The sequence below is a fragment of the Papilio machaon genome, chromosome 28 (assembly GCF_912999745.1).
Source record: "Papilio machaon chromosome 28, ilPapMach1.1, whole genome shotgun sequence".
In the NCBI taxonomy this organism is placed as follows: domain Eukaryota; kingdom Metazoa; phylum Arthropoda; class Insecta; order Lepidoptera; family Papilionidae; genus Papilio; species Papilio machaon.
In genome coordinates, this window is record NC_060013.1 from 4,210,011 (window position 1) to 4,230,245 (window position 20,235).

The 20,235-nt window shown below is 34.0% G+C and overlaps 1 protein-coding gene across 2 annotated transcripts; it reads right to left on the minus strand.

Moving 5' to 3' along the window:
- Positions 1–3,334: 3,334 nt before the first annotated feature.
- On the minus strand, positions 3,335–20,163 carry LOC106716963 (insulin-degrading enzyme). Of its 2 annotated transcripts, none has more exons than XM_045685159.1 (26): positions 19,968–20,163; positions 19,090–19,266; positions 17,939–18,027; positions 17,584–17,669; positions 16,568–16,689; positions 15,566–15,735; positions 14,869–14,991; positions 14,007–14,209; positions 13,390–13,475; positions 12,421–12,535; positions 11,736–11,873; positions 11,032–11,153; positions 10,454–10,538; positions 9,853–9,981; positions 9,639–9,721; positions 9,166–9,310; positions 8,498–8,653; positions 8,328–8,403; positions 7,468–7,594; positions 7,033–7,103; positions 6,450–6,607; positions 5,897–6,031; positions 5,533–5,661; positions 4,911–4,991; positions 4,033–4,152; positions 3,335–3,470 (listed from the first exon to the last, which is right to left on the minus strand). In XM_045685159.1, exons 2-26 carry the CDS (start codon positions 19,233–19,235, stop codon positions 3,351–3,353), a joined length of 3,015 nt encoding a protein of 1,004 aa, XP_045541115.1. In that variant the 5' UTR covers positions 19,236–19,266; positions 19,968–20,163; the 3' UTR covers positions 3,335–3,350. The 2 variants fall into 2 exon arrangements, with proteins under 2 accessions (XP_045541115.1, XP_045541116.1); XM_045685160.1 differs by having other exon boundaries at positions 20,079–20,151.
- Positions 20,164–20,235: the final 72 nt, after the last annotated feature.

Sequence of the window (20,235 nt, forward strand, 5' to 3'; positions counted from 1 at the left end):
AGAACTTCATGGATGCGGGTTGCACAGGACCGATCATTGTGGCGATGTTTAGGAGAGGCTTATTCCCAGAATTGGGCGTTACAAGGCTGAATGGATGGATGGATGGATTGTTATTTATTGTTGGTATAATTTTAGAAGGAATTTTGAAGTTATAATTACTTAGTTTATAAATAAACTAGCTGTTGCCCGCGACTCCGAATGAATATTCATTAAAAAAAACTTAGCCTATGTGTTCTTCCAGACTATGTTCTACATTTGTGGCAAATTTCATCAAGATCCACTGAACTGTTCCGGAGATAACTTCTAACAAAAAATTGTCCATCCATCCATCTAAACATTCGCATTTATAATATTACTAACATATTCCTCCTAAGGGTTGGCGACATAGGCCGGCCGTGGAAAATTAAGTCTATAAAACTTAAAGTTCATAAAACCTTGTTTCCCACGTGAGATACGATCAGAGAAATGAAGTAAATGTTTACCAACCACCTTTAAAACACGCATTGTTATGATTAAATTAAATTCGTTCATTAATTCAATCATCAAAATATAATTAACTATTATTCACCTATGACATATAAATCTGAAATGTTATAAGACATGTCTATTCCTTTAATACTCTGGCCTAAAACTTCTATTATATCCACCTCTCTCATTATCTATGACAACAACAGAGACAACGATATATAAAATATCACCACAGTTTATTTCCAGTATGTAATTCCATTCTAATATCGTCACATGTAATTATATATTTTTAATTGAATTTTTGATTGTAACCTTGATGAGAAATACGAGATGAAATTAATAAACAACTCGTATTGTATTTTTTTGTTCTACTAACAAGAGGACAATGTTTTTTGTCTTACACGCTTAGATGATGCTATCGAGGTAAGTCATGTCAGAAAATATGTAAAAAATGGGTATATAAAATGGCATGAAAAATATGACATGATAGTTACAGTACGAAAAGGACTTTGTGACACTTTTTGACATTAACAGGAGGACGCTAGCTGAGCTGACTTGAGCTGTCATAATTTAGTTTAAATTATTCCCACCGGGTCAGATATCCTTGTCAGTCTATACTTATATATTTAAAATCAATTTTAACAATCTTACTAATATTATAAATGCGAATGTTTAAATGGATGGATGTTTGTTTGAAGGTATCTCCAGAACCGCTCAACAGATCTCGATGTAATTTGGCATTATGGGTAGGGCATAGTATGGAAGAACACATAAGTTACTATTGAAGTTTTTTTTTAATTCCGTACGGACGCAGTCGAAGGCGACAGCTAGCTGGTAAATAAAATGCGCACTGTTTATGTCGATTTGACAAGTAAATTATCATATTTTTCTTTAATATATAAAACAAAATAAAAATTGCTTGCATTAATTATAATTTAAATAATTTTTCGATTTTAATATTCTTTTAATATACTTCTTATCTGTACTTTTAAATAATTTTAACAAAAATAAAAATTCAAACCGAACGTAATTGACCAAAAATGTTCAAAATGAATGTATAGACTGTCCTCAAGCATCAGCGTGTGCTTTCTCATAAAGCTTTTTATTAGACTATCCCCAACAGTTCCTAACAATACATATTTAGTTAGGGTTGCCAGGTCGCCAAACCTACTAGCCGGACAGACCAGCCAGTTTGTCCGGACATTTGGGTAGAAAGGTCGGACACAATATATTATTTAGGATTTTGTCTCAGTATTAATAGGTACAATCTCGTTTGGGAAATGTAAAAAGCCTTACAAAAACCAGAAAACCGTCTATGTCCGGCTTTATCCGGACGCCTGGTAACGCTAAATTTAGATAGAAAAGTTTGTTTGTTTCTAGTTTATTGTGAATCTGTAGATAATACTAGAGAAGTAAACTTAGAAAAAAAACTATCTGATTATTACTTTAGAACTAGTTTTTTGACAAAGATTTTAAAATCTTATTTAATCAACAAATCTTTTTTTTTCGATTTGAGATCTATGACGTGTCATTATGGCGCTAGTTGAAATTCATTTTTACACGAAACGCGTTGTACTTTTAAATGGCGTAGTTTCTCACTGGCGTCCATAGAAAAATATCCTCCATTGAACGCTTGCTGTCTACAACAGAGTACGATAAATATCACATATATAGCGGCCATGTTTTTATGGCTAACGTAAATCCCGCCAAAACGACTGCCGCGCGTCAACTGTCAAATGCAAAGCGCCATTACTTTAGCGAACTGAAAACTTACGATTTATTCTGTGACCTATTTATTGTGAAACAGCGAAAATTCAGTAATTTGACTTATATATTATTCTTCTCTAAAGTCTTTCAGTAAAATTGACACCCTCGAATGAATATTAAGCTCATGAATTAAGATAGTAGGCACAGTCAACAAATTTTCAATTGACGTTCTCTTATAATATTGTAATTTAGTGAGTAAAAACGAGTTATAATCTCACTTGCCACAACTTTTTTATGTCATACAATTGTTTTTATTTCATTTTTTGAGTTTAATCTTAATCAGGAAAGTATTTTATGTTAAATAAGAATTTAATTAAATATTTTATAAATCTTTGTTTCAAAATATACCTAACAGATGGCGCTACTTTGTATACATAACATTCTGTTATCGGGATTTTTTTTAATCAATTTTAAATTAAAAACAACATTTAATGTTTCAATGTTTTATTATTTACTATTATAACAATAATCGTAAAACTTAACAGACAAATATAAATAATTTTAAAATTATATACTAAATGTGTACTGTGGAACGTTACGTACTTTCTAGCTCCATGTATTTGTACAAACGGACAAACGGCAAATAATAAATATACAAACAGTCAAAACAACTAAATTGAGCAAAAACCTAGCTTCAAACACTTTGTCATTTCTTTTTAAAAATCTGTTATTTTTTTTCGTCTATTGATAGTGAAAGGAAACAGTGAACGATGGCACACACAAATATTTTAAGTTTTTAATAGATTTAAAATTTAGGCTTAATCAAAACAATACTTTTAAAAATATTATTAGAATCGTTTTGTACATTTGACTAATATTATAAATGCAAATGTTTGGATGTATGGATGTTTGTTTGAAGTTATCTCCGGAATGTCTCAACATATCGATGAAATTAGTCACAGATGTAGAACATAGTCTGGAATAACACATAGGTTACTTATTACGTTTTTTTTTAAACCGCGCGGACGGATTACTAAATTAATCTTTTATTGTCTATTCTTCTTTTTTTTATTTTTTTTTTAAAGATGAATTATTAATTTATAAATAGTGTAATATTTATTCCTGAAAATAAATTAAAATAAAAGATCATTTCAGTTAATAAATAATAATTTATTTTATAATTTGCATTGTGTTCCTTTGCGAGGTATGTTCATGTGAGAAGTTGGAAGTGGATAAAGTCTTCTGCGACATTTAAACTCAACCAAATCTTCAATACGAACTGCTTTTGATTCATTCTGAAAACATTTCAAAATTAACATGTGAACAATTAAATTCGCTAAAATGGCGAAATCACTACAATTGCAGATACATTTACTAATCTTAAATCAACAAAGAAGAAGCTGAGAAAAATAATATTTTCCACCCTTAATCCCTTTATTCGCTAAGCTCTTAAGAGCGTCTGTGGCTCAGTGGTTAAGCACTTGACTTGCAATCTGCAGGTCCTGAGTTCGAATCCCGACATTTACCAATGTATTTTTCGATTTACATATATACATTTATCTGATGTTCTCACTGTGAAGGAAAACATCTTTGTAAACTGCACATATCTGAGAAGAAATTCAATGATATGTGTGAAGTCAACTTGCACTGGGCTATAGTTGACTATGACATAGTCATATCTAATTTGGGGTGGACTTAAAGCACCTCAATGAGGTCCCCTTATCTGTGAAATCTGTGAAATCCATTTCCCCTTCCCATGATTTCCTCATAAGATGTGGGAAGGGAACGGGAACTTATTCAATAGAGATGTCTTAAACGTATATTTCAGTCTCAGAAACCTACACTAAGTGTAAATACCTCTTGATTTTCCTTATCTTCTGTGTCTTCTGTATGTTCAGCTCCTGCTCCACCTTCTGCTGTTGATATCACATGTACTGATAACTTCTGTCTGTCACAAGACTCTGCGCTTATGTACTTCTGGAATTATATAATAAATCTAGAAGATAAATTGTTACAACTGGAATTAATGTAAATTAGTTATAATAGACTCTGAACTATTTAAGTCAGAGATATAAATATATATATATTAACTAGTTGTCTGCGACTACGTCTGTCTTGGATTTAAATAAAACTTAATAAATAACCTATGTGTTCTATATTTGAGAAATTTCATTAATACATCTAAATATTCGCATATCTATATATATAAAAGAAAGTCGTGTTAGTTACACTATTTATAACTCAAGAACGGCTGAATCGATTTGACTGAAAATTGGTGGGCAGGTAGCTTAGAACCAGGAAACAGACATAGGATAATTTTTACCCCGTTTTCTATTTTTTATTCCGCGCGGACGGAGTCGCGGGTAAAAGCTAATTTATAATATAAGTAAGATGTATGTTTGTTAGAAGTTCTCTCCGGAATGTTTCAACAGATTTTGATGAAATTTGTCATAAATTCAGAACAAAATCTGAAAGAACAAATAGACTACTTATTAAGCTTTATTTAATTCAACGCGGACAGAGTCGCGGGCAACAACTAGTATTAAAAATAAATTAAATCTGTACAAAAACAAAAGCAATAAATGATTAATTCGTTACTCTTTGACATACATACTCTATGATGTATACTCTTTGACACAATCAAAGAGTATACATCATAGAGTATAATACAAACAGAAGCTTCACATTGTTTAATAAAAAGATTAAAATAATATTATAATTAATATCAAACTAACCTTGTAGAATTGTAACAATTCATCTTTAGTTATTGTATTTAATTGTTCTACTTCCACACGCGGCCTGTCAAAGTTGTACACCTAACAGACAAACAAACAAAACATTCAGATAATTTTATGCTAAATGTAGATTTTACATTATAAAAGTTGGAATTTGTTGATAAAAAAAATTAAAAAAAAACAACTGACTGAACCCTATGACACTCAGGAAATGAAAAAAAAAACAGAATGACACCACACTTGTTCTGAATGTTTATAGACTTCGTTGTATTCTCAGCTCGTTTGCCTTCTTTTATATAAAATAGTAAAAAAACCACAGCATAGTATTTTAAAGAAGCGTCTGTGGCTCAGAAGTTAAACATTTGAATTGCAATCTACAAGTCCTGAGTTGGAATCTCGACATGCACCATTGTGTTTATCTATTTAAATCTGTACATTTATCGTACGTTCTTACAACCTGCACATATCTGAGAAGAAATTCAATGATATGTGTGAAGTCAACTCGCACTTGTCTATAGTTGACTATGACCTAGTCATATCTAACTTAGGGTAGACTCCGAGCTCTTTAGTGGGGATGTATAGTGAAGCTGATGATGATGAATATTTAAGAATAATATACAACCTGTGTGATGATCTCAGCCCAAATGCGAGCAGCTTTAGTTGCCATACGCTTTGGTCGCTCCAGCCTCTGAGCTGCCAATGTCGACCTGTGCTTCAGGAACATCTCCTCACTCATGTTCTCCAAGTCTTCCTAAAGATACACAATGAAAAAACAAACTTCCAAGTAGATATTAAAAAATTGACAACAGCGCCATCTAGTTTCAAAGTTACAACTTTAAAACTGGCGCTAATTTCAATTCTTATATACTAAGTATTTTAGTTAGTTTTATGACTACCGTCAATTCCGCCATGGATTGAGAACTATAATTCTCTATCCTAGATCTCTGTCTTAAAGCAATCGTTCACAAAATGTGTGTCTGCCTGACCTGTGAAGTCTTGAGGAAGGCTTCTATCCTCTGCTCGAGGTATTCAGGATGGCGGTCACTCTGCACCACCAGCCGCAGCCCCTGAGCGCCATTGGAGCGCCTCACACCGCTGAACACTATGTAGCCAAGTTGCTCCTGACAAATAAAACAAACAATAAGCAATTGCTGCCAATTTAAAACGTTAAACTATTGGCGGTTCAAAATTATGAAAACATCGACTTTCTTAATAAATCCCGTTCCCAGATAAAAAAAACTAACATCTACAGTTCGCTACTCTATGATTGCCTCTCAGAGACAGAACAATGCTCATATCAATCATTTTAGTTCTAACATTAGCAATTACCTGTGACTTCGTTCACGCGTCATTAAAAAATCTAGTAAAAACATAGTAACCAAGATATAGCGTAGTTTTACAACAGTAAAAGAATTCTAAACAAGTTCAATAGTTTCAAAACTTATTAATTGCAAAGAGACAAAGAAATGTTTCCTATTTACAATATTAGTATAGATAACTTTTATACCTAACATTTGATTGTCTCTCAGAGACACATACCTTAGTCCTGAGAACATTGAATGCTGGTTCAGCGAGCGCGTGCGCGACCAGCTCCAACGCGACATTAGCGCGCGTTGCACGCGGACCACACGCGTAGTACACGAGCGCGCACGACGACTTGTGCACGTTATTCTCTGTACTACGGAGGAACCACGAACCTACCGACATGTGTTTGTGATTGTACCAAAATGTATTTCACTATACAAACTTTTATATATATGTTATTCTCTGTCAATAAAATTAGATAACAAGATGTTATGTTTGCGAGTGTACCGCAATAAGTATGTACGCGATTCAATTGAATGTAATCCTAAACGTTTTGACCGTGATTATACCTAATTGTGTAGAATTTTGTGTGTGTTACCGCAACATGTGTTGTTTGTGACTGTACCAGAATTTTTTATAACGTCACATGTGACTGTATCAAATTAGTATTAACCTAGAAAGTAAGACAATTATGTTTGTGATTGTATCATTATTTTATATATAAATAACAGTAGATAACTTACAATTGTGTTTACGATTGTACCAATGTACGTACACTCACGGACACAATATAAATAACAGTTGCATTATAACTTACCTTTGCCTAATTCCACTTCACGATATAAAATTAATTCCTGAGCTAACAAAGGTCTGGCGTCTTTTGGTAATCTACAAAAAAAAGTATTTCAAAATATATCATATGTTTATTACTAGCTGTCGCCCGCGACTTCGTCTCCAAATACAAAAAAAAAATATCCTATAACATGCCTGAGTACATCATCTACCTTCCAGTAAAAGTCCCATCAAAATAGATCCAGTCGTTTCAGAGATTATTAGGAACAAATACAGACAGAAAAAAAATATTAACAGTAGTTGTCATATGCGATTTCGTCCGCAATTAATTAAAAAAAAATCTTAATTAGTAAACTATATATTCTTCCAGACTATGTTCTACATCTGAATTCAGGAGACATTCAAACAAACATCCATCCATACAATATGTGTACAAAAAACCATATTCAAATGTACTAACTTGTTCTCAATATTGTCAGCCATGTTGAGAGCTCTCTCCCTGGTGATGTTCCCCATCATCAGAGCTTCAACATGCACCTTCCTCAGCAGACGACTCACGAACACATCCAACTTCTCCACATTCATATCTAACAAACATTTCCCCCAAAATAAAATAAAAACACTCCAAAAATTACACTGCAAATGTACAGTCTGAGCATTTCGCGGTGACCCAACAACGATACGAACTACGTCATATACAAAACTAGCTTTTACCCGCGACTCCTTCCGCGCGGAATAAAAAATAGAAAACGGGGTAAAAATTATCCTATGTCCGTTTCCTAGTTCTATACTACCTCCCCACCAATTTTCAGTCAAATCGATTCAGCCGTTCTTGAGTTATAAATAGTGTAACTAACACGACTTTCTTTTATATATATATAGATAAATTAGTTTGCACTGCATCTTTTTGGTTACGAAACGTCCAAACTACTGTCTCTTAATATAATACCGTCAAATTCCCTGATAGTTAAAAATATTTACTAATTTTTTTGACAATTCTTTTTCAATATGTCAAATAAATACAAAATTTAATAAACAAAATATATACATTTACTAAATGGATCGAAAATACGAAAAAAAAAGTGTTATTTTAGTTATTCAATATTAATAATACAATTATCCTTTTCATTTGCTTTGACAACAAAATAGACAATGTTTCAATATATATATTAGTACATAACTCACGCTAGTAACCTATAAGGGTAAGCAGAGACTAAAGACTTGCTTACAAAATAGTAAAATTGATAACTTTGAAATGAATTTAATAGAAAAAAGTGTGTGTCATTGTATTAGTGTCATATGGTGTCATGGTGATATCACCTTTAGCAGCGGCTAACAGCTCGCAGCGAGTCCAAACCATGTCAGTGAGACAAAGTGATTGTTGGTACACGGCGTGCTGTCGAAATGTTACAAAATAAAACACAAAAATATTAAATCACAATCTGACGGATTTATAATTATCAAAATGTTAGTAAAATTATAAAACATACCTGATAAGGTTGTTCCGCATCAAAGTTCTTAATGGCTCTGATATGATTTTCTTTCATTATATTGAATCTTTTTGGGTCCGTCTTAAAGTTTACCACATGGTCAATTATCTTGTCCAACAACACGTGCTGCTTGTCGTCGTAACCCTCGATTACAATCTGAAATACACGGGAAAACACGTCACGTCAACGTCACGTTAACGTCACGTTAATGTCACGTCACATCTAAAGGTTGTGTAGCAACTGATCGTTTAACTTTACTGGTGAATTTTACAATAAGTCATGTCAAAGATTATAAATCCCGTCAAAACTTAATTTTACAATCCGTCACGTTAATTTTACAATAAGTCATGTCAATTTTACAATCCGCCAAGTCAATTTTACAGCACATCACGATAATTTAACAATAAGTCATGTCAATTTTACATCCCGCCACGTCAATTTTACATTCTGTCACGTTAATTTTACAATAAGTCATGTCAATTTTACAATCCTCCACGTCAATTTTACAGTAAGTCACGTTAATTTTACATTTCGCACGACAATTTTAAAATAAGTCACATCAATTTCAATATGAGAATAAGTCACGTCAATCGACATCAATTTTACAATCCGTCATACATCCACCTTTACCTCTGCCTACCTATCTACGTTAAGTCGTGAGTACTCACGTTGACAGCCTGCTTGGCGATAGTGACGTTCCACCTGAGACCTGCCAACTCCGCGGCGTACGCGTACTCCTGCAGACCATCCCTGATCAGCAACACCCACACAGACAGCAGCGCGCAGCTCTCAGGGTCCGCGTACGACAGGGGACTGGAACAGTCACCATTACCCTGGTCTAATCCCATTCTATGTCGTGTCACTAGGTTTTCTTTGCTTTGTTTCTGATCTATCTTTCGTCACATCAGAACTCATCCCCTTAGACTTAATCCTACCGATGTATCTTAGATGGAAACCAAAATGTCAGAAACTGACATAACTTTTTTACTTATGCACTAATTATAATTAAACAAACATTAAATTTTAAGTAAAGCTAACAACAATAGATTAGTGAAAACCGCATTCAAATCGGTTGAGCCATTTCTGAGATTATCGCACACAAACACACAGACAAATCGACAGACAAAAAAAATCTTAGTACCTGAACAAATCTATAGCTATGTATGCCTTAGGTAACTTGAACTCGTTGTCCCGTTTGAACCATAGTCTCATTAGAGGAGTGTCCTAAAAAAAAATACAAAATACATAATAACTTTGGATCCGGTAGGTGGCGCTGCTATAGAATCTAAAAAATAACTAAATTTTACTTACACCTTAAGCTTATTTGCTACAATGCAAGATACATCCATACATACCTTAAGTATGATGGGTGCGATGGAGTCCGCGGTAGGGTCGTGTGAGGTCTCAAGTTCGAGGCGTTCGGGCAAGAATTGGTTGGGATGCGGCAAATGCAGCTCCGGACCCGCCCGAGCTTCCTCCCACTCCTAAATAATACCAGAACATAACTATTTTCCTAAAACCAGTGATTTTTACTTCTTTTTTAATGAAAAAAAACCGGACTCAATTATTTTTATCAATTTGTTAGGTAATTTTTTATGTATAGACTAGCGATTGTTCAAGACTTCGTTAACGCGGCACAAGAAGTAGCCTATAACATGACCGCGTACATCAGCTGCCTTCCCGACAAAGTCTTGTCAAAATAGGTCCAGTCGTTCCGGAGATTACCCGGAACAAACGCGACTTTGCGGAGACAAAATAAAAATAAAATTCTCTATATTACATAATAACATTGAGTGTGAGTAGGCATGACATGACAATTAAACTTATGACTGTCGGGTCAGATAACTTTGTCGGTGTTTAAGTGTTTTGTCGTATTGAATTTAAAATTTAAGTTGTCATTGTCATTCACAGTGAGATAAGAAAAAGATCGTATTTTTCCCCTGAGTGTGAATTTACCTTTATCTTACTATCCTCTATGTCCTCTTGAAGATATTTTGTACCGTACCAAGATTCTACTTGAGTACATTTGTCCGCAAAACGTCTGGAAAAAAGGGTATTTTTTCATAGCAGAAGATTTCAAACGAAAAACTAGACATAGTCATCTATAATTTTATATTAGGTTATGATGTGGAAAATATTTCCCTGTTATATCCCCTACCCCGCCAAATTTACTTTCTATCTTTTGTCTGTAAGAAGAATGGGAAAGGGGTAGAGAAATAAAATTATGCCTTCAATAAGCACATCCGATGAAGGCTCCAACGTAAACTATGGTATGTTTGAAAAACAAATTTTGCATAACAAAACTTTAATACGATTAATTAAATCCCTTCGAATATGAGTTTTTCAATGATATTTTTAACTTAACACAGAAATTAGTATTTAACAGATTAATAAAAAAAAACACGTGGTAAATCACATAATCGTAACTTACGATAGTTTACGTTGGAGCCATACCAAGATTTCCCAAATTAAAGGACACTTTCTCAGTCTCAGAAACCCACAGTAAGTAGTAAAAAGTTGATGAAATAACTAACTTGGCGACAACTCCTATCCTGACATTTTTCGGCACCAGCCGGGACAGTACCTCCTCTATCAGCTCAGGCTTCCACTCTGATAACAGGTAGTATGCACTCAGGATGTCCTCCATTGGAAATTCCTGCGCAACCACATTCATACAAAGATAAGATTTTTTCTTTTTTTTATTATTAAAATTATTTTTTTTATAGGTGCCAGCTGAAAACCAGTGCAGGGACAGTTTAGTCTGTCCCTGCTTCGCTGAGCTGGCTCTCTTTTGACACACTTTTTGCCTTGTATGTGTGTTTTTGGAACGAAGTTCCTTATCGCGCGTTGTGAAAGGGGGCTAGACGGAAAAAATTCTTACGAAAAGTTGTCACGACACTTTTTGCTATAGTAAGTATGTTAACGACGAATGAGCGCTACTTCACCATTCATATAAATAAAATGTACTTCTTGTGAAGACTTAAGTTTTTTATTCATAGAATAAACATTGGTTCCTTCACTAATTAATAGAAAGGAACTTCGTTCCATCCGGGTGTCCCAACACACCTCTCAAGTTTTTTTTTTTCTTTTTTGATTGTATTTTTTTTTTCGAGTGGCAATAAATATTTTATCTTTCTTTCTTACAAATAACGTCTCTATAACACCACGTAAGAGTGAAAAAGAGAAAAAATCAACAAATCTCTATCGTTTCACATATAAGTGAGTGAGAAGACCTCACCTGTAACATGTGCACATGTTTAACAACAAAAGACCTGGGATCCTGTACATCTCTGTACGTGAAATCCGTAGATAAAGTCTCTCTCTGTTCATCCCACATCCAACGTTGGGGACCTTTTTCACGTAGCATTGAAATGTACTGGGGAAAAAAACCAAAAAATATGAAAAAATATCAACTTGCGTATATTTGTATCTTAACTTTGGTAGAATGTAATGAAGACTACAGAGAAGTTTCTTGTTGAAAAAATCCAAAAAAAATTTTTTTTTGTTTAACGAAAATTTTTTCTTGCACTATAACAAACTTTAGATTTTTTTAATTTAAATATTGTCAAAAATGTGTTCGTTCACCTTTTTATTTCATTTTTTTTTTGTATTTTTTATACACTAATCTGCATTGGCAACAATTTATCCAACAGAAAACATACAAAAATTAATTTTTTCTTCCATTTGACTTCTTTAGCTCAGGAAAAAAACCTATTACATGCCCTCGTCCATCATCTACCTTCCAGTGAAAGTCCCGTCAAAATCAGTCTAGCTCTTTCAAAGATTACCAGGAACAAATGTAGACTTGCGGACGGACAGATAGACAAAAAAAATTTTTTTTTTTTTCGTTAAATGTTGCAAAAAATATGAACATTTTTTTCAACATTACATAAAGACATTCCAATTTTATTAACTGTACATACCTGGAAGACCATATTAACTATATCATCAACATGTTCCAGGCCGTCTTCTGTGAGGTCGACGTGCACCTCGAAGAAGCCGAAACCTCGCGCCCCAGTACGTCCTCCCCCCTCTAAACTACACACAAATAAACCCCCCATTGCAATACAAATTCATACAAATGCACATTTAAAGCTAAAACTAATAAAAAAAAATCAATGGCTCCTATGTAAAGTATCGTAAACCACAATCTTACGATTTACAACCTGTTTTATTTTTTTCAATTTATTTGATAAATACTAATATCTATGTAAATTTGAAAGTAAAATTAAAAAGAATAAGAACTGTAGATTTTTATTGTCTATTGTAAGTTTATAAAAGTTTTGTTTTGTAAATTTTGTGATTCATACATATCATAGTTTACGTAGGAGCCATCGTAATTTAGAAAATTTCGACAAAATTACAACATTTTCGACAACAATATAAAGAGTAATGGACGTCTTGTAAAGAATTTGACCTTCTATAGTCTAACAGTGGGTTTTTGAAACCTTTTAAACTATATTATTATTATTATCTCTATTTATATAGAGATAATGTTCTCAGAAACCAACGATAATTGCTAGATTCATAATTATTATTCGAGTTACAGTTAATCGATCTTTTTATATCATAAGTTATCAAACGAACAGTCACCTAAATACGCCTAAAAAGCGAAGCGATCGCTACTCAGAGACATCCTTAATGAAAATGCTAACTTTAAATCGACAAAGGAGACGCACAGAAAAAGGATATATCCTTCAGCTATACGTCCCCTTCACCATCAAATTAAATTTCCCTTCCCATCCTTTCTTAACAAGGGTGGTGGACTAAAATTAGTCCTCCAGCATCAGACTTATCAGACTGTACTTGGAATTACTTCCACTTGACGTCAGTTTTCTGTGTTGTGTGATGTACCACTGTTAAAAATGATATAATTAAGTAAAAGCTGTCACCTGTCAACCCAACCCTTGTCCTTGAGTGCGGCGAGCAAACTGCCTGGACCCTCGTGTCCCAACAAGTGTGACAAGTAGTAAATAGGCTGTTGTGAAAATATAAATCTATTTATCTCTAACCAGTATAAGCTGAACCTTGATTACATACAAGACCAAATAAATACGAGATCAACTTAACTTAAATGTAAAAACATCAACTTTCGATTTGAATTGATATAACTTTTTTATTTTTACACTTATTGAGTTTAACCAACAACTAAATTTTAAGTGAAACTTAATTCAATAATTTAAAATAAACCGCATTAAAATCGGTTAAGCCATTTTTTAGATTAGCGAACACAAACATACAGACAAAAATTTTACCAATCTTTGTTTTAATATACAATTTAAACTGAAGCAAGAAGCCACTATAAGCGAGAGTCTTTGTCCGGTTTAGACGGACGACCTAGGTGACTGATTGGTATCTAGACACGAGAAATTAGTCAAACCTGTATAAGTAAGAACCCAAGCGACCACGATATCTTTCTCGTTTCTAAAGGTTCCCCCTTGTGAAGGTCGTCCATCAAGACAGGACGATGACTCTCGCGTACAGACGTATCTCGCGTATATAGACTCACCCCACTCTTATAATGTTTGAGATAGTCAGGTATAGGAAACTCTATAGACAGACTCCTGAGGTCCTTCACAGGCAGACAGTAGGCGCGTTTGCGACACCGCGAGGGGGGGAAGGGGTGCTGCGGCCACGCGGGAGGGGTCACATCGCGGTCTTCAATGGCAGAGAAGAGAGGTACCACCATCGCTTCTAACTCATCAAGACTTTCTACAAGGAAGAGAATTACCTTGACTATCGACCGTACTCAGAGTCCTAAAGTGATAATTTAGCTTGAGACATCTACAACAAGCGTATCTTAATGACCAATTAACTTTGCGACATAAAATAATAGAGCCATAAACTCGGACCGCATTAGAACAGACAACTGTAAAAGTCCTAAATATGGTCTTTTACAGTTTTTTTTGTAATGTAATAAACACTAGATTTTAAGTTATATTTAACTCAACAGACTAATGAAAACAGCATTGAAATCAGTTAAACAATTTTTGAGATTTGAGAACACAAACACACAGACAAAGATCTTAAAAAAATCATTATTTTGGGTTCTGCGGCATTTATAAAAAACATCTGAAATAATTTTAATTTCTGTAGTTATGTCTATATACATTCGGACATAGATAAGTAAGAATCCAAGAGATATTTTTCTTACTAAAAGAAATTTCCCTCTTATCCAAGTTTCTTGCTTAACCAAGTTTAACTTAACTTGTATAAACATACTAGCTGTAACCCGCGACTTCGATCGCACGGAAAAAAACTTAGCCTATGTATTCTTTCAGACTATGTTCCACATCTGTGACAAATTTCATCAAGATTCAATCATCATCCATCCATACAAAGATTTGTATTTTTTTATACAATCAACTAACCTTTTCCAACTACAGCGAAGGTCATGATGTTAGAGGAGTACCAGGTGTGGTGGAACTTGAGCAGTTCTTTGCGCACATCGATGCCTTTCTGCTTTGGAATTACATCCAAAGTCTGCTTGTTACCTTATAAATAAATATAACCATTTTTATCATACTGTAAATTAAAAAAAAAACTTGTAAGCCGTCATAGGACGCCTGGCGGATGTGAAACATCGTGTGTGTACAAGTAATGTGCATAAAATATTAAATATTATAATTAAATAAATAATAATTATAATAATGATAGTAATGATAATAATAATATTAAGAAAAATGTATTAAATCAGAAAATTAATAAGTATGTGGAATAATAATAATCATAGTAATAATAAATAATATTAAATATTCAATATTATTAAACTAAACACATAAAATATGTATACCTCAGTATAGCGTGGCGACCCGTCGCCACGGCAAGCGTCGCCACGCCAACGATTCGGTTTACAAGTGATCCTATAGATGTTTCACATCAAAAACTGTGTACCTATGACACTCAGGGGAAGAATACGTATGCAATGACACCACATTTATCAAAATTAGTTCAATCGTTTACGTCACAGAAGGTTACAATGAAATGACATAAAATACAAGTCTGAAATGGGTTCTGCGACAAATTCAAAGAAAAATTTATCAATGTTGTTATTTTTCTGGTACATACCGGTACCAAACTTGGTATAAGGATGTCCAGGTTCCGCTGTACTCTTATTGAACTGGTTCAGCCGCCAGGTGTCGTTGCAGACGTTGTTCTCGTGCTCAGAATGAACAGCGCTCAGTTCACGACCTGTCGCAGACTCCGTGAACAGCGGACAGATGAAGAACTGCGAGAAGCTGACAGAGACGGACATATGTAGCCACGTGTGCGTCAGAGAGGGACAGACAAGCGTCAGAATAAGAGAGAGAGATGTAAAAGAGAGATATACAGCTTCAAATTTATAAAAGCGAGAGAAATACGCAAATAGGACCACAATTTATGTACATTGAAGTAAAAAAAACTTCAAAAAACAAAATTTCTATTCACAATACAGAACAAACCAAAGATAATAATGAAGTTTTTATATGACGTTTTCGTATTCCTTATTGACTTCATCATCATCAGCTCACTATACGTCCCCACCGAGGGGCTCGGAGCCTACCCCAAATTAGATATGACTAGGTCATAGTCAATCATAGCTAAGTGCGGGTTGACTTCACACATATCATTGAATTTCTTCTCAGATATGTGCAGCATCACAATGTTTTCCTTCACAGTAAGAACGTCGGATAAATGTACATATGTAAATCGAAAATCGAAAAACACATTGGTACATGACGGGATTCGAACCCTGGGCCTGCAGATTGCAAGTCAACTGCTTAACCCCTGAGCCACCAACGCTCTTATTGACTTAGGATTTAATAAAACACAACTGAATTTCTTCTATTATAAAAAATAAACGACATTTAATGTTAATTATTATTATTTTAAACCCGAAATCACATTTAATTAACACGAAATATCTCCTTTTTAACTCTAACATAAACATTGACAGTTCCCTCCAATATTAGCACAGACTAAATACAGATGTCAAAATAGCCATTCCACAGATCACACAAATAATACAAAGAAAATTTTCATCTTTATATATATCTAAAAAAAAAGTTATAACAAAAAAAAACCACTCACATATCCAAAACTTCAGCTAAATGTTGTGGCAACACATCAAAGTAAAAAGTAGTGTAATCTGTTGATGTATACGCATTCGCTGAACCACCATGCTCTGATAAAAACTTGTTATATTCATTCTCCTGAAATATTTCACAATAAAAACATAGACAAGACTTCACAGTGGCTACATTTTGAGAAAATTTCATTACACATTTTTTTTTTATATCATAAGATGGCAAACGAGCAAACGGCCACCTGGATTCGCCAAAATAGCGAGGTGACCGTTGCCCATAGACATCCGCAAATACAGATGCGTTGCCTACCTTTAATCAACGGAGGACGCACAGAAAGAGGACATTTCTCCTTCCTTTGCGCCTCCCCTCTTCCACCAAATCCACTTCCCATTCCCATCCTTTCCTATTAAGAAAAGGATAGGAAAGGAAAAAGGACTAAAAATTAGACCTCCGGCACCACACGTCATCAGACTGTACTTGTAATTACTTCCACTTGACGCCTGTCTTCTGTGTGGTCGTGGTATTTCACTGAGCGAGGACAATTCATGCACCCAACAAATATTGTTGTTGCTGGATCTAACACTGTTCCCTATCTCGATGGTTCCTATGTATATTGACCAAAGTAACAAATTGATGATTTTTACTTTTTTATGTTAAAAACTACCTTTTAGTTTATTTAACATGCACTAAACAAAAATACACATTAACAGATGTAAATGTGTATTTTTTGCTGAAATAAAAAGGCGTACGTGGCATCTTTTCCTGTACGATTGAAATTTTGAGAGTCTCTCCTGTAAAGTTATCAATTTGCACATTGAATCTTATTTATAGAAGCCATCGATGTTTCCTATCACCATTGGCAACTCATAGCTCATTCCGATATACTAAATGAGCTGAGCTGTAAACTGGTCTAATTTCTTTCACTAAACTGCTTTTCTAAACCTGATCCGCAGATCAGATCAGATCAGTATTAATTAAGTTACTTATGACTACAAAACTGATGGATAACATAAGTTTTACCTGTGGATACTTTTTAGTGCCGAGGAAGAGCATATGTTCACAGAAATGTGCCAATCCTGGCAGTTCATCCGGATCACTGAGGTAACCTGAAATTATTTATAACTATTAGATTAACTTTATCTTAATTAAAAAATAAATTACAATTTCGAAAATTCTGGGTTACAATACTTTACATAGGAGCCATACTTTTGCTTATCTTCAGTATGTAATTTTTTTTTTTTGTAACTTGCTATGAATGCCTAATCTTTTTACCTAAGTCAAAAATATGTTTCTATGTAATCGGGTTTGTTTGTCAGTTGTAAGCTTATTGGAGTCAGTCAGGTTATTTCAACTATGCATCTGAGTGTACACTCACCGACATTAACAGCCATTGCCGCTGCAGACTTGTCAGTACTTGGATCACTGACTAACAACACTTTTAATCTATTTGTCAACTCTAGACCTCTGGAAAGCAATAAACACTCATAAAAATGTTTTTTTTTTATATCATAAGGTGGCAAACGAGCAAACGGCTACCTGGATACGTCCGCATCCGTACGTATACGTACACATCCGCAAATGCAGATGCGTTGCCTACCTTTAATTAACGGAGAAGGGGATGCACAGAAAGAGGATATTTCTCCTTCCTATGCGTCCCCTCTTCCGCCAAATCCACTTCATCTTCCCATCCTTTCCTATTAAGAAAAGGATGGTAAGGGAAAGAGGACTAAAATTAGGCCTCCGCTACCACAGTCATCAGACGAAACGCGGAATTGCTTCCACTTCACGCCTGTCTTCTGTGTGGTTGTGGTATTTCACCGGTCGACCCGACGTTGCGGGATCTACCACTGTTTCTATATCCTTGAAATTTCTCAAAACATCTGTACTAAAATGTGTCATATTTTCTATTTATTTCGATAATTCATTTAATACAATGCATTTAGGAGAAAAACTGAAAGCTTTTAGTTGGTGTCGCTAGGGTCAAAAGTGGCCTATCACCATTCATCTCTCCAATTTATACATCATTCGAGCAATTTAAAAAAAAGTATTGCTTTTTTCATTTTCTGTGATAAATAATTATATATTATTATTTTTTGACTGTACATATTGTCACACAGAACATCTCTATAAAAACTATTTAAAAAAAAACTAAAATATTAACAAAGAACCATATATTTTTATATACGTTTCTTTGTTCCGGAAACAGTGTTTGTGTCGGTAATGTTTTGCAAAATGGAGTCTTATCATTTTATTTAACATTTCACAGTTATATTAACATAATCAATTTCAAACCATTTTATATGCAAATGCAAAAAAAAATTAATTCGATTGCATTTCAAGAACCTACTCTATACTTTGTACAGAATAACCATTTTTTTAAACTCTGTCCCATACAAATAATAATCAGAACAATCTTTACGATTGCATATTAAGTTTGGAAATCAATCTTAATAAATTCATAATCATCAGCTCACTATACATCCATCATTGAGGGGCTCGGAGCCTCTAAGTAACTTAATAAATTACCTGTATTCCCGTTTATCTTCTTTAGATTTAACTATATCATTATAACGCTTGAGTACAGAATATGAAGCATTCTCAATGTTCACAGGGGAGATGCGTGCTCCGCCCGGGCCAGGGCCTGCAGGCGCCTCCACCACGTAATTAGACATACCCGATTTGTTACGACACTGGTAGTAAAAGCTGGAAGAAAACAATACAAGCTATAAAAAAGATAGTTGTCAAACTGACAGACACTCCAAGGAAACATATGATTCAAATGGCACCTCGATCGGCACAATTTGTTTGGTTGTTTATTCTACATGGGATTGCAATGGAATTTGCAAACATTAAGACATTACCCTTTTGTCAATTGAGTAAAAAGAAATAACAACTGCCATCGGTGATATAGGTTATTACAGCACAGAAAAAACTTGCAAATCTATGTCTCCCTATACTTAACCTATTTGGGCTTGTAGTTTTCATCCTCCAGATTATTCTATCATTGTCCTTTCATCACTCAGTTCTCAATGATGTCATCTTTCATGCAATCCATCCATCAATAGACTAGATCTAAACTTTATTCTAATAATCATTTTAGTTACATTCAAATAACACATCTTTTTCCGGCAATTATAAAAAAAAGAAGAAATTATCACTACTTGCAATCAAAATTATCATGAAATATAAAGTTATTTTCAAATTTCTAAGCTCTCATATGTTTTCTGTATATCTACACAAAATAAATAGAGCCATTTTGATATAAAATTCCCTTAAAATATAACTATTTTTTTCCATGCTGTTTCTAAGCTTGTGATTTTTTGCGTACTTGCAAATATCACATTTTGTATAGTTATTTTAAGTTATTATGTAAATTGTTTTTATCATTTGATATAAATACTCACCCACGAAAACCAGTACGATAGGAAATAGTTGGTGAGAAGCCGTGGAAGCCCAATACGTACAGTCGTTTTGATGCCAGCTTGAATGAATCAAGACTAGTTTATTTAATTTACCTTTTAAATTGTGATGACGATATTTATATTTTAATTAATCGCTTATCATTGTCCTTGCTTTAGGCTAATGTTTGATTTGTCAAAATATCGATTTTTATGACACTGCGACTAGCTGCACAGAGTATAAGGACTTTTTAGATTTATTTTTCGAGTATGA

Coding starts and splice junctions, on each gene's coding strand:
- LOC106716963 (XM_045685159.1), bottom strand. CDS start 19,235: ATGTCTAATTACGTGGTGGAGGCGCCTGCAGGCCCTGGCCCGGGCGGA. Junction 9,982..10,453: donor TAGAGGATAGTAAGATAAAG/GTAAATTCACAC, acceptor GGTATTATTTAG/GAGTGGGAGGAAGCTCGGGC. Junction 7,104..7,467: donor GCTGACAATATTGAGAACAA/GTTAGTACATTT, acceptor TTTTTTTTGTAG/ATTACCAAAAGACGCCAGAC.